The sequence below is a fragment of the Phalacrocorax aristotelis genome, chromosome 25 (genome assembly GCF_949628215.1).
Source record: "Phalacrocorax aristotelis chromosome 25, bGulAri2.1, whole genome shotgun sequence".
NCBI lineage: Eukaryota > Metazoa > Chordata > Aves > Suliformes > Phalacrocoracidae > Phalacrocorax > Phalacrocorax aristotelis.
The window spans coordinates 794,873-806,637 of record NC_134300.1 but is presented as its reverse complement, the minus strand read 5'-3'; the positions used below and the strand labels follow the sequence as shown (position 1 = coordinate 806,637).

Below are 11,765 nucleotides of genomic sequence, written 5' to 3'. Positions count from 1 at the left end.
GATCCGGGTCCCCGCCAGGCCGCGCGCAGCTCGCCGCGGCGCCGCGCACGCACGCACGCACGCACGCACGACGCACGCGCGCACGCGGTGCGTCACACGGCGCTCGCGGTGGGGCGGGGCCGTGGGCGGGGCCGTGGGCGGGGCCGTGGGCGGGGCGCGGCGCCGGCCGTCGCCCTCGGAGCCCCGCCCGCCCCGCCCCGCCCCGCCCCGCCCGCCGCGGGGTCCCGCGCCGCCGCCGCCGCCGCCCGGGCTTCGCTGCTCGGCGCGTCGCCGCTCCGGTGCCGCCGGCGCCTCCCCGCTGGCGGCGGGGCCCGGCCGCCGCGCCCGCGCCAGGCCGTGCGCAACAGGCAGGCGCCGGCGGAGCTGTGGGCGCCGGCGAGAGAGAGCGGCCGGTGACCGAGCGGCCGGGGGCGGCGAGCGAGCGCCCGCCCGGGGCCGGGCATGTGCGGCGGGGCGGCGGGCAGGGCGCCCGGGCAAGGGCGTTTGAAGGAAACGTGAGGCGCGGCGGCGGCGGCGGCGGCGGCATGGACGCGGCGCCGGGCCGGAGCCCCGAGCCGCGGGAGAAGCCGCCGGTGCTGGACGGGGAGGCGGCGGGGGCACCCGCGGGGGCGGCGGGCGTCGCCCCGGCCTCGCCGGCGGCGGCGGAGCAGATCGTGGCGGAGGGTGAGGCGGCGGCGGGCACGTTCGTGCAGCGGCAGCTCGGGGCCATGCTGCAGCCCGCCGTGAACAAGTTCTCGCTGCGCATGTTCGGCAGCCACCGGGCCGTGGAGATCGAGCGGCAGCGGGTGAAGTCGGCCGGCGCCTGGATCATCCACCCCTACAGCGACTTCAGGTGGGACCCGGGCCCCGGCCCCGGTGCCGCCGCCCCGGTGCCGCCGCCCCGGCCCGGCCCCGCGCGGCGCCGCTGTCCGTGGTGCTGAGCGCGGCTCCGCCGCCCGGCCCGGCCCGGCCCGGCCCCGCCGCCGGCGGCCGTCGGGGCAACAAGTGCCGGGCGCCGGCGCTCCGCACCGGGCCCGAGGGACGCGGCTTCCCACCGCAGCCGGGCAAGCCGCCGCGGGGCCGGTCCTCCCTGGGGCCGCGCTGCCCCAGCCCCTTCCTCATCCTCGGGTTATCCCGTGCCCGGCCCCACGGCGAGCACAGACCGCCTTCTTCTGCCTCAGCCCCTCCCCGGGCCCCCGCACCCCCGGGCCCTTGGGGCTCCCGCTGGGCCGGAGCAGCCCAGCCAAGCCGGGGATCTCCGCTGACCCAGTCCGGGTCCTGTCTTTGCCTTCTTGCAAAGCTTCCCCCCACTCCTTCTCGATGGTGTTTTTAATTTCCACGTCCAGTGAGGAGCTGTGCCGTCCCCACAGGGACACGGGCCCCACGAGGGGCCCACGGGGCCTGCCCAGCACGGGCTCCCTCTCCACAGCCCGGGCAGCCGCTGGAGGAGGGCAGGGCGCCCAGCGAGGGGACGGGCCTGGCTCGCAGTGTCACCGGGATCACAGGGAGAGCTCAGGGACAGATGATATGGGAGGAACTGGGTGTCACGGGGATGTTGAGTCATATAGGGTGGGCTTTCTCTACGGGGGATGAAGCTGCCAGGCAGTCATCTCCCGCAGTAAGCTGTGACACAGCCGATGTCCCCAGCCTGGTGAGGCACCCTGGAGCAGGGCCGGCACCCACTGTGGGTCCCCGGCACCTGTAGCCAGCTCCTCTCACCACTGGGCCCCAACCTCCCACGCGTGCCAGTTCCCCCACGCTGCTCCAGCACAACACCGAGGGCTGCGAGTCCTCCAAGCCCTTTTCCTGGAAAAGCCGCCCCAAAGTTTGTGAGCCTGAGCTTGGCAGGAGTAGCTTGCGCAGCCAGTGCCCTGTGCTGAAGGTGACATGAAGTGAGCTGGCAGGTGGACAGCTGGTGGGATTACGCCGGTGTTTATCCCTTTATGGGGATACATAAAGGCCACCGAGATCAGGGCCCTGCACGTTCAGCCTGACACAGTAAAGGACAGGTCCTGCCCTAAAGAGCTTAAGCCTAAATCTGAATCAAGTGCTCCCGGTGGGTTCAGGCAGCTACGGGGGCAGGCAGTTTCCCTGCTCCGTGCACAGCGTTTGTCAGGGCAGTGTTGGGGTGCAGGAGGCGATCTCCTTGCCTGTCCCAGCAAACCTTGGCCATGGACAAGGAAGTGCTAATTTGTGTGAGGCTCCTCGCCCTGGGGCAGTTCTTCTCCCTGCCAGGCTCTGGGGCTCTTGCCTCAAACGTGATGCCACAACTTCTCCTCCCTCCTCTTCCTCACCACCTGCAGAAAGCCTGGTGCCTGCACCCCACTGAGGATGCAGGGTACGAAACACCCGCAGGCTTCTTGTCATGTGCAAAAACCAGTTTGGATCCATGAGGCACAAAGGGTTGCCCTGAGGTCACCTGTGGAGATTCACATCTGTACCCACAACCAGGGCCGGGGCTCACAGGGGCACACAAAGGTGGGAGCTGTACTTGCTTTGCCAGGCACCTGTAAGGACTTTGAGTGTGGAGCCTGGGAGTCCACCAAGCCGTTGCAGGAGCCATTGCAGGCCTCCTGAAGAAAGGCATTACACGCGTTTGTATGAAGATTGAAAACATCCCCGCCACATTTGCATGTGAATGGGGATGCTGAATTTCATGGCATAACCAAATGCTAATCAACTGCTCTGCCTGCTGTCTCCTGGCTTTTCTTCTGAAGCCTCTCAGAAAAAGGAGGTGGATCAAGGTGTCCTGCAGGCCCTGGCCTGTGTTGCTGCTGCCCAGTGCTCGTGAGCAGCCCCTCTGGGGCTAGATGTGTTCTTCCCACCTTCCTCATGGTGATGGCACTTGTCTGTCCTTGCTTGGCTGCTGCCTGGCTCGCCTGTGCTGCAATCCCGACTGCCTCCCAGGCCCCCAGGTCCCTTGGATGCCTCAGGAGCTTGGCACTTGGTTTGCATAACCAGCAAAGCTTATTCTAAATCCTGCTAAGCCAGTCTGGGTGGTGGGCAGGGAGCTGGTGGATGACGGGGAGCAAAGCCCACATCCTCCCTGAGTTTTCCACAGGGCAGATATCAGGTTTGGGGTAGGAGCATATGTGTGTGTGCATTGCCATGCCATGAGGAGAGGGAGGAGTGATGGCCAAACTCCTTGAGCTACAGCAATCCTACACACACAGGGTGATGTTTGCTCCCCCAGACCCTCAAGAGCTGGTGCAGAATTGCTCCTCTCAACATATATATACTTGCATGCATCCCAGCCAAGCAGAAGGGTCTTAGGCACATGTGTGGGCAGGCACGTGTGTGTGTGCCCTGAGTGCTTGTCTCTCCGCACTGTGTTGGACCCTGGGTTTGTTTTCTAACTGCCTGTGTCCTGCCTCTCCCCACTTCTCCCTGCCCCACTCCATCCCCCACGCTCCCTCCCTGCAGGTTTTACTGGGACCTCATCATGCTGCTCCTGATGGTGGGGAATTTGATCATCCTGCCTGTGGGCATCACCTTCTTCAAGGATGAGAACACCCCTCCCTGGATCGTTTTCAATGTGCTTTCGGACACTTTCTTCTTGGCTGACCTGGTGCTGAACTTCCGGACAGGCATTGTGGTGGAGGACAACACGGAGATCATCCTTGACCCTCACACCATCAAAATGAAGTACTTGAAGAGCTGGTTCCTGGTTGACTTCATCTCCTCCATCCCGGTTGACTACATCTTCCTCATCGTTGACCTGGAGACCCAGGTGGATTCTGATGTCTACAAGACGGCCCGGGCCTTGCGCATCGTCCGCTTCACCAAGATCCTCAGCCTGCTGCGCCTGCTCCGCCTCTCGCGCCTCATCCGCTACATCCACCAGTGGGAGGAGGTGAGAACCCCTTGGGGGTCCAAGGCCCCTGCTCAGGGTCTCAGCCAGGTCAGGGATCCCTGGCTGTGGGGTATGGCTGGCTGGAGGGCAGGGGTTCAGAAGGCTGATCTAGGAAAAGAGTTTCTCTGCAGCTCCACTCCCACCTCTTCCCCAGATCTTCCATATGACGTACGACCTGGCCAGTGCTGTGGTGAGAATCTTCAACCTCATCGGCATGATGCTGCTGCTGTGTCACTGGGATGGCTGCCTCCAGTTCCTGGTGCCCATGCTGCAAGACTTCCCCGAGGACTGCTGGGTCTCCATCAACCACATGGTGGTGAGTGCCCCAGGAAGGGGCGATGCCAGCTGCGCATCTACAGGGGCAGGGGAGGATTTGGTTACACATCTCATACTCTAAGGCTGGAGCTGCCTGGATCCATGTGCTGCAGAGCAGCATCTCTGATCACAGCCCTGCAACAGCAATGAGATGGGGCAGAGTGAATCTCTGCATCACCTTCCCATCTCAGTCCCCCTTGGCTGCCGCTGGAGTTGGAGCAGTCAGAGGAATCCCTCATGCCCTTCCGGGAGGGAATAGGGCAGTGGGGCTTCTGCCTCCTGCCTCAAGCAGGGGCTGGTGCAGGCTCAGGGCTCTGCACAGTCCCCAATGCCTCCTCCTGGAGCAGAGCTCTGCCCTTTGGGCTTGGACATGTCAGAAACCTTTTCCTCGCTGGGCCTCTGGACTCCCTGGCTCTGGGGAGGGGAGGTCTGGGGGGTTCAACCCAGCAGCTCCTTCCGACAGAGCCCCAGCGCTGCTGTTCCTTCGTCTGCAGAACGACTCCTGGGGGAAGCAGTACTCACACGCCCTGTTCAAGGCCATGAGCCACATGCTCTGCATCGGCTACGGCCAGCAGGCGCCTGAGGGCATGACCGACGTCTGGCTCACGATGCTGAGCATGATCGTGGGGGCCACCTGCTACGCCATGTTCATCGGCCACGCCACTGCCCTCATCCAGTCGCTGGACTCGTCCCGGCGCCAGTACCAGGAGAAGGTCAGCAGGGTGGGGTAGTGAGTGCCTGAGTACTGGGGGAAGGAGCCCTGGCACAAGTGGGTCCAGCTCCAAAACTTGCTCAGCATGGCCTGCCCTGCGCTGCAGGTTCCTGCCCTGATCTCTGCCCTTGCCACTCACCCAGGGGGTGTGGGACTGCAGTCAGGCTGCCCATGTGGATAGAGATGCCCCATTCGTGATGCTGGGGTTTGCCCTAGCATAGTGAGGCCCCCATCCTCACCTCTGCCCCAGGACCCTCTGCACCCTGAGAGCACAGGGATCTTGCCCTCCACCTTAGAGGTGGCCTTTAGGATAGGGCCCTGGAGCAGGGGTGGCTGGATCTCAGCTCTGGCAGCAGTTGCTTCTCACCGCCAAGGAGAGGGAAAGCATTGGCTGGCAGCGCCGCCAGCCTCTGGTGTGATGCAGCTTGTTTCAGCGCAGCCCCTTGTGGCTCTGCCTTGTTCCCACAGTACAAGCAAGTGGAGCAGTACATGTCATTCCACAAGCTGCCTGGGGACACGCGCCAGCGGATCCATGAGTACTACGAGCACCGCTACCAGGGCAAGATGTTCGACGAGGAGAACATCCTGGGGGAGCTCAGTGAGCCACTCAAAGAGGTACAGGCAGGCCCCCCAGTGCTGGTGACTTGGGGAGGGGGGTCGGTGCTTGCTGGGGTTGGGCTCGGTGATGTCGCCGCTGACCTGCTCCTCACCCCGCAGGAGATCATCAACTTCAACTGCCGCAACCTGGTGGCCAACATGCCCCTGTTTGCCAATGCGGATCCCAACTTTGTGACAGCCATGTTGACCAAGCTGCGTTTTGAGGTCTTCCAGCCTGGGGACTTCATCATCCGCGAGGGCACTGTGGGCAAAAAGATGTACTTCATCCAGCACGGGGTGGTCAGCATCCTCACCAAGGGCAACAAGGAGACAAAGCTGTCCGATGGATCCTACTTCGGGGGTGAGGATGGGCTAGGGGACGTGGAGAGCAGAGGGGAGACAGAGCTGCCAGGGGGCAGGAGCCGAGGCATCCCTGATGTTTCTGCCTGCTGCACCTTCTGCCCATCCCCTCTTGCCCAGTGCCAAAGGCTTGGCATCCACCTCACACTGGGCTCTGGGGCTCAGAAGTCCACCACTCTTGTTCTTACGGGGTACCTTATCCAGCAGATTGAATCAGAGACCAGCAGTCAGAGCCCTGAATTCTGGCTGGCTTGGGCAGAGGAGGCATCCACCCACCCTGCCTCCGGCTGGGGAGAAGGGTGACTTAGAGCAGAGCTCCTGAGCCAGTTTACGGGCTACGAGCAAAGGTCTGGGAGAGAAACAAGCCAGGTGAACATATCACCATGCCAAGGGAAGTCTCCATGGCCTGGGGAGGGAGAAAAAGGCTGTGTCTGGCCGAGGGCACGGCCGTGGCTGTCTGAACTCCCCGGTGTGTCTCTCCTCCTGAGTCATGCTCTATTTCTGTGCAGGCTGTGGGAGTGCCGGGCAGTCCTGTCCCCACTCTGGCTGCCATTATCTGGGGAGGCTGTTGGGAGGGGGACGGACAGCTACATCATCCTGACACCCAAACCTGTCTCCCTGCAGAAATCTGCCTGCTGACGCGGGGCAGGCGGACAGCCAGCGTGCGAGCAGACACCTACTGCCGCCTCTATTCCTTGTCGGTGGATAACTTCAATGAGGTGCTGGAGGAGTATCCCATGATGCGCAGGGCCTTTGAGACGGTGGCCATGGACCGGCTGGACCGCATAGGTGAGGAGCAGCCCCTGGGCCCAGCACGGCACCCCAGCCCCATGGGTAACAGCATGATGGAACCTGTGGATCATGGCACCCCAGCCCCATGGGTCCCCAGCAATGAGAATGAGGGGGAGCACAGGGAAGGAACCTGCCTCCAGGATCCTTGTCTTCTCCCAGGCAAAATACGGGCAATGCCATAGGACAGGCTTCCCAAGGGGGCTGTCACCCCCCTACACACTGTCTGTGGCTGGCCAGCTGCTTGTCCTCACCCCTCCCTACCTGTGGAAGACAAGCAGGACCCCAACCTCAACCTGGAGCCAGGGGAGCCAAGACTCCCCTGTTTTGTCTCTTCTTCTCCCTCTCCCAGCCTGGACCCTCCCCAGGGTCTTGCTTCCCTTTGGCACACTGGTGAGGTTTTACTGTCCCTTCCCCACTGTCACCCTGTCCTCCACGGTGTCCCCAAGAGCCAGCACTCCCAGGGTCAATGACACTGCTGCCTCCCACCCAGGGAAGAAGAACTCCATCTTGCTCCGCAAGCGAGCCGAGCACAGCGCGGGGCCCATGAACAATGAGATGATCCAGCAGATCATGAAGCATGACCAGGACATGGCCCACAACATCCAGGACCTGCAGCAGATGGCAATGGGCCGGGAGCTGAGCAGCAAGCCGGTGATCTGGGAGCCACTGGTGCACGCGCCCCTGCAGACAGCTGCTGCCACCACCAACGTGGCCATTGCCTTGACTCACCAGCACAGCCTGCAGGCTCACATCTTCCTGCCGCCCTCCTCCATCTCCAGCCCGCTCTCACCTGAGGCCACTCTGCTCACAAAGCAAGTGCGCAGGTCCCAGCCCAGCCTGGGGGGCTCCCGGCCCTCCTCCATGAGCTCCCCGTCAGGGGTGCAGTCCCACCTCCAGACACCGGCCGCTGGTTCGCCTTCCTCCCCCATGGTCCAGTCCCAGGTGCCCCTGGAGAGCGGGGGCCAGAGACCAAGCCATGGGGCACAGCCCCTGCCACGCACGGCGCAGAAGGGGGAGCTGCCACCGGCGGCCAAGCAGCCCCTGGCCAGCTCCCAGCCCCAGCTCTCCAAGTCCCGGGGTGCCTCGGTCTCCACCTCGCTGCTGCAGCAGGCGGCAGGGGCTCCGTCCCCCAGCTCAGAGCAGGCACTGCCAGCGGGCAGAACACTACACTACAGCCTGTCCCGAGCCACCGGCTCCCACATCTCTCTTCTGATGCAGCCGCAGCAGCTGGTAAAGCACAGGAGCATCCAGGGCCTACCTGTGGGGCGGCTCACCCAGGATGTCCGGCTCCTCTCCGCCTCCCAGCCCTCCCTTCCCAACAAAGTGGCCCAGCAAGCTGATGGGAGCTCCCTGCAGCAGGGCAGGAAATCCGCAGGGAACCTGGCCCGCAGATCCTCTCCCTCGGTAGCTGGACTTCTCACCAAGCCATGTCCGGGGATCCCAGGCCAGCCAGCACACCCGCAGCAGATGCCTTCAGGATCAGTGGCTCAAGCCAGCCACTCTGTCGTGGGAGCATCCACCCCGCAGTCCCCGGTCTCCGCATCCAGGCAGGCAGCAGGTCCCTCCCACAAGGGCTCTGTGGCCTTCAGCCCCGAGGTGGAAACGGGGAAGCCCAAACTCCCGTCCAACATGTGAGCTCCCGGTGGCACCCGTGCACAGGCAGGAGGGACCCGGGCACCCCAGCTGCACCTGTGGCAGGAGAGCAGAGGCGGCAGGAGAGGCAGAGCACCTGGCGAAGGCCCCCAGCCTCGGCTGCATCAGAGGGAAGATGAGGTGAGAGGTAGCGCCCGGGCATGCGGACTGGCCGCTCCGGGCATGGGGGCACAGCAGGGATGGGTGTGGGGCAACCCCAGAGCTGGACTGGCTGGATGAGGAGGGGGCTCTGCTGCCTGCCCCAGGTCAGGGACCCTGCCTGGGCTCTCCCCTCCTTGCTTCATCACCATCTGTCCTGAGCCCTGCCCCCCTGGGGGCAGCGGGATGGGTCAGAGCCCTCACCCAAACCCGGCCTCCCTGGGAGCCCGGCTCCCTGCAACTGCTCCTTGGGGTCCAGGCCCCGCTGCACTCTGCCCTCACACCCCCACGGCCTCTCCTCGGGGCCAGGCCGGTGCTGGCAGCTCCTCCAGCCTCATCCTCTCGCTGCAGCAGGCTCCACACGCTCACCATGATCCTGGGAAGGCTCTGCCCAGCGCCTTCACTTTTTGGGAGAGGAGGGAGAGGCAGCCCCACTAGGGCCCACTGCCGAGCACAGAGTGAGGGGGCTGGAGGCCATTGCAGGATCTCCCTTGGGGCACAGTGGCAGGACCTGGGGGTCCCGGTCAGGGCCCCCCTGGTGTGACGAGTGCCAAGCGGTGGAGCTGGGGGCAGATGGGTCTCCCACTGAGAGGCCCCTGCGTGCCTCTCCCCAACTTCGGGGTGCATCTTGCCTCGAAGATGCTGGGTCCCCGTGGGGTTGGGGTGTGCCACCAGGCAGGGCTCTGCCCCTATACCTGGGTGCTGTGGCCTGGACCTTTGCCATGCTCTGGCAGGGGGGCTGCCTGTGGGGGGACCTGTCTGCAGCTCCTGGGAGGGTGCTGAGCCCAGGCTCTGCTCCCCCCTGCCCTGTGCTGCGGTCCCGTTTCCAGACTGCCTGGAGACACCGGTCACCAGCGCTGCAGCGAGAAAAAGGGTGTTATGAAGAGTTGTCAACCCCGGGCAGCGCCTGGGTGACATGTGGGGCCACGGGGCTGCCTCCCCTCACCCTCCTGGGTCTCCATGCGGGAGGGCAGGGGCCTGGCGTCTCCGCGGTCAACCCACATCACCCCTCCAGAGCCAGTAGTCAGCAATGTGTGTTTGAGTTGTGGCTCTGCTGAGCAGCTGAGCTCTACTTACAGTGTCGCTTTGGGCCAACTGTGTTAACAGTCCTGGTTAGAGTAGTGTCCCTTCCCGACCCTGCTGCGCTGCGCAAGCTGCTTCCCACTACTGGAGTCAGGAACCATGGCTTGTAGTCGTGCTCCAGAGCCTGGCTGCTGCCAAGCAGGGCCTGCCAAACCCCTGGTGCAGTGGGCGAGGGTCTTGTTCCACACAGTACTTCTTGAAGTGAGGTCTTCAGTTCTCCCCCCTCGTGTTTTGGGACGTCGGGACTAGTCCGGACCGCAGCACTGCGCGGGGAGCCCAGCCTGCGGGGCACAGCAGCCTGGCAGGAATCCCGTCAGTGTGTCCATTGGAGGGGATATCCAGCACTGCCTTTTTTTCACGGACTTCAACTCCCCTTCCCCACCCCCACCCCCATCCCACTCCATCCCCATGGTCAGTGTCTCCCCAGCAGCCCCTCAGGAAGGGGTCTGCAGCCGGGCCACATAGTCAGACATACCCAGGCTGTGTTTACACTGCGTGATGTAGTTGTTTTAGCGGTCATCCTAGGTGTCCCCCACAGAGCACGCGGGCCAGCCCAGACAGCACTGAGCATGGCTCCGCTTCTGCCACCTGCACCGCCGGTGCACCCTCCCCATGCCACAGCCCCGTGCCAGGAGCCAGAGCCACCCTGTGCTCCAGTCACCGCCGCGGTGGACCCCTGTCATGAGCTGTGTCAGCTCGTGGCGCCAGTGCCCTGTCCTGGTGGGGAGGCAAGAGGGGCGGCTGGAGGGGCCGGGGGTGCTGGCCGTGCACGTGTGTGTCTCTGCGGCGTGCGTGGGCGCAAGTCTAGCCACCAAAGACCATGATCCTTCACTCTTGCACTCACGGCAGTTGATGTACAGAGCTTGTAGTTTTCATATCGCAGAGAATTTAAAAGCGTTTTTTTATTTTTGGTCGTTGTACATAATGGATTTAAATAATAAAGAGAGACTCTGAGCTGGTCTGGGGGAGCCTCCTTTGGTGCTGCCCACCTGCACCCCCAGCGCCCTGCCCGTGAGGATGGGATTGGGGGGATGCCGCGGTCCCCTTCCTACTCAAAAGCCCTCCCTGGAGCCAGGAGCAGCCAGACCATCCTTGGGCGCCTGGTGAGGGGCCTCTCCCTGGCCCCACAGACCTGAGGAACACAGTGGGAGCCCAAAGGCAGCAGGTCCCCTCCTGCCCACCCCCGTTCCTTTAGGCCCTGGGGAGATTAATGTTTAATCTTTGATTATTTTCCCCTTCCATCTCCCTTCTGTTTATTAACCTGGGGGGAGGGGGAGGTTTGGTAGCGCCTAATTGCAGAGCAGACTCTGGGCATTAACTAGATTAAATGAAGGTCATGCAGCATGAGATGGGCTGGGGTGCCTGAGCCGCAGAAGCTGGGGCATTTGCGGCACACAGCCCCACGCAGTGCTGCCAGCGCACCTGGCGCAGGTCTGGGTCACAGCTTTGCTCTGCCTGCACCCCTCCCCGGCAGCCCCCACACCCTGCTGCGGCACCATCAGCACAGCGCAGGCAGGGTGCGAACACAGGCAGCTGCCCTGCGGTGCCCTGCGCCTCTTCCTACGGCAGCCCCGCTGCGGGGCTGCGGCACCGGGGTGGCCCCTGCCTGCAGGATGCTGGTGGCAGCCCCACCATCAGCAAGAATTAGGCTCTGTGGCACACGATGAGATCAGAGCTGATTAGCGGTTTCTTTCTAATTTGATTATTTCAGATTACACTGAAGCCAGCCTGATTAAGAGTGCACGTAGGCTAACAGTCCCCTGCCCCAGCGTGCTGGTGGAGGGCCAGGCTGCACTGTCAGTGCCCGGGCCTGGCTGTGCCTAGCCAGTGAGCCGCTCTGCAGAGCATGCCGAGGCTGCTGGAAGCGAAAAGTGCATTTTCTTGGAACCACAATTCCAGCCTTTGTGTCTTATGCCCAGCCACGATTTACGCAGCATCTGCAGGGCTGGGCTGCTTGAGCAGCCAACGCTGCTAGGCTGGAGAGGAGGCAAAGGGTCCTCCTGGCTCCCACTGTGTCCCAGGGCAAGGCAGAGCCCCACTGCCTGCCCCGGCGAGGGCAGAGCCCCGTGTCGCGGCCAGCGGCCCGGCCCAGCTCTGCAAGGCCACGCGGCGGTGCGGCAGGGCAGCTCTGCCCCAAGTCCCCGTGCCCCCGGCTGCGGCAATGGCGGGTTGGGGTTTAGCAGGTAACAAGGCAGAGATTGATTAAACCGGGCTTAGTGGAGATCAGAGGATTACGGCGGGTGAGCAGGAGATTGCCAATCAGCGGCGCGGGTGCCTGGGAGG

At 63.7% G+C, this 11,765-nt stretch overlaps 1 protein-coding gene across 1 annotated transcript; it reads left to right on the top strand.

The window, feature by feature from the left end:
* Nucleotides 1-245: 245 nt before the first annotated feature.
* HCN3 (hyperpolarization activated cyclic nucleotide gated potassium channel 3) lies at nucleotides 246-8,368 on the top strand. Its single transcript, XM_075075216.1, has 8 exons — nucleotides 246-832; nucleotides 3,403-3,832; nucleotides 3,987-4,148; nucleotides 4,642-4,860; nucleotides 5,328-5,474; nucleotides 5,577-5,817; nucleotides 6,441-6,605; nucleotides 7,099-8,368. The coding sequence occupies exons 1-8, from the start codon at nucleotides 525-527 to the stop codon at nucleotides 8,241-8,243; spliced, it is 2,817 nt and encodes a 938-aa protein (XP_074931317.1). The 5' UTR covers nucleotides 246-524; the 3' UTR covers nucleotides 8,244-8,368.
* The last annotated feature ends 3,397 nt before the right edge of the window (nucleotides 8,369-11,765 follow it).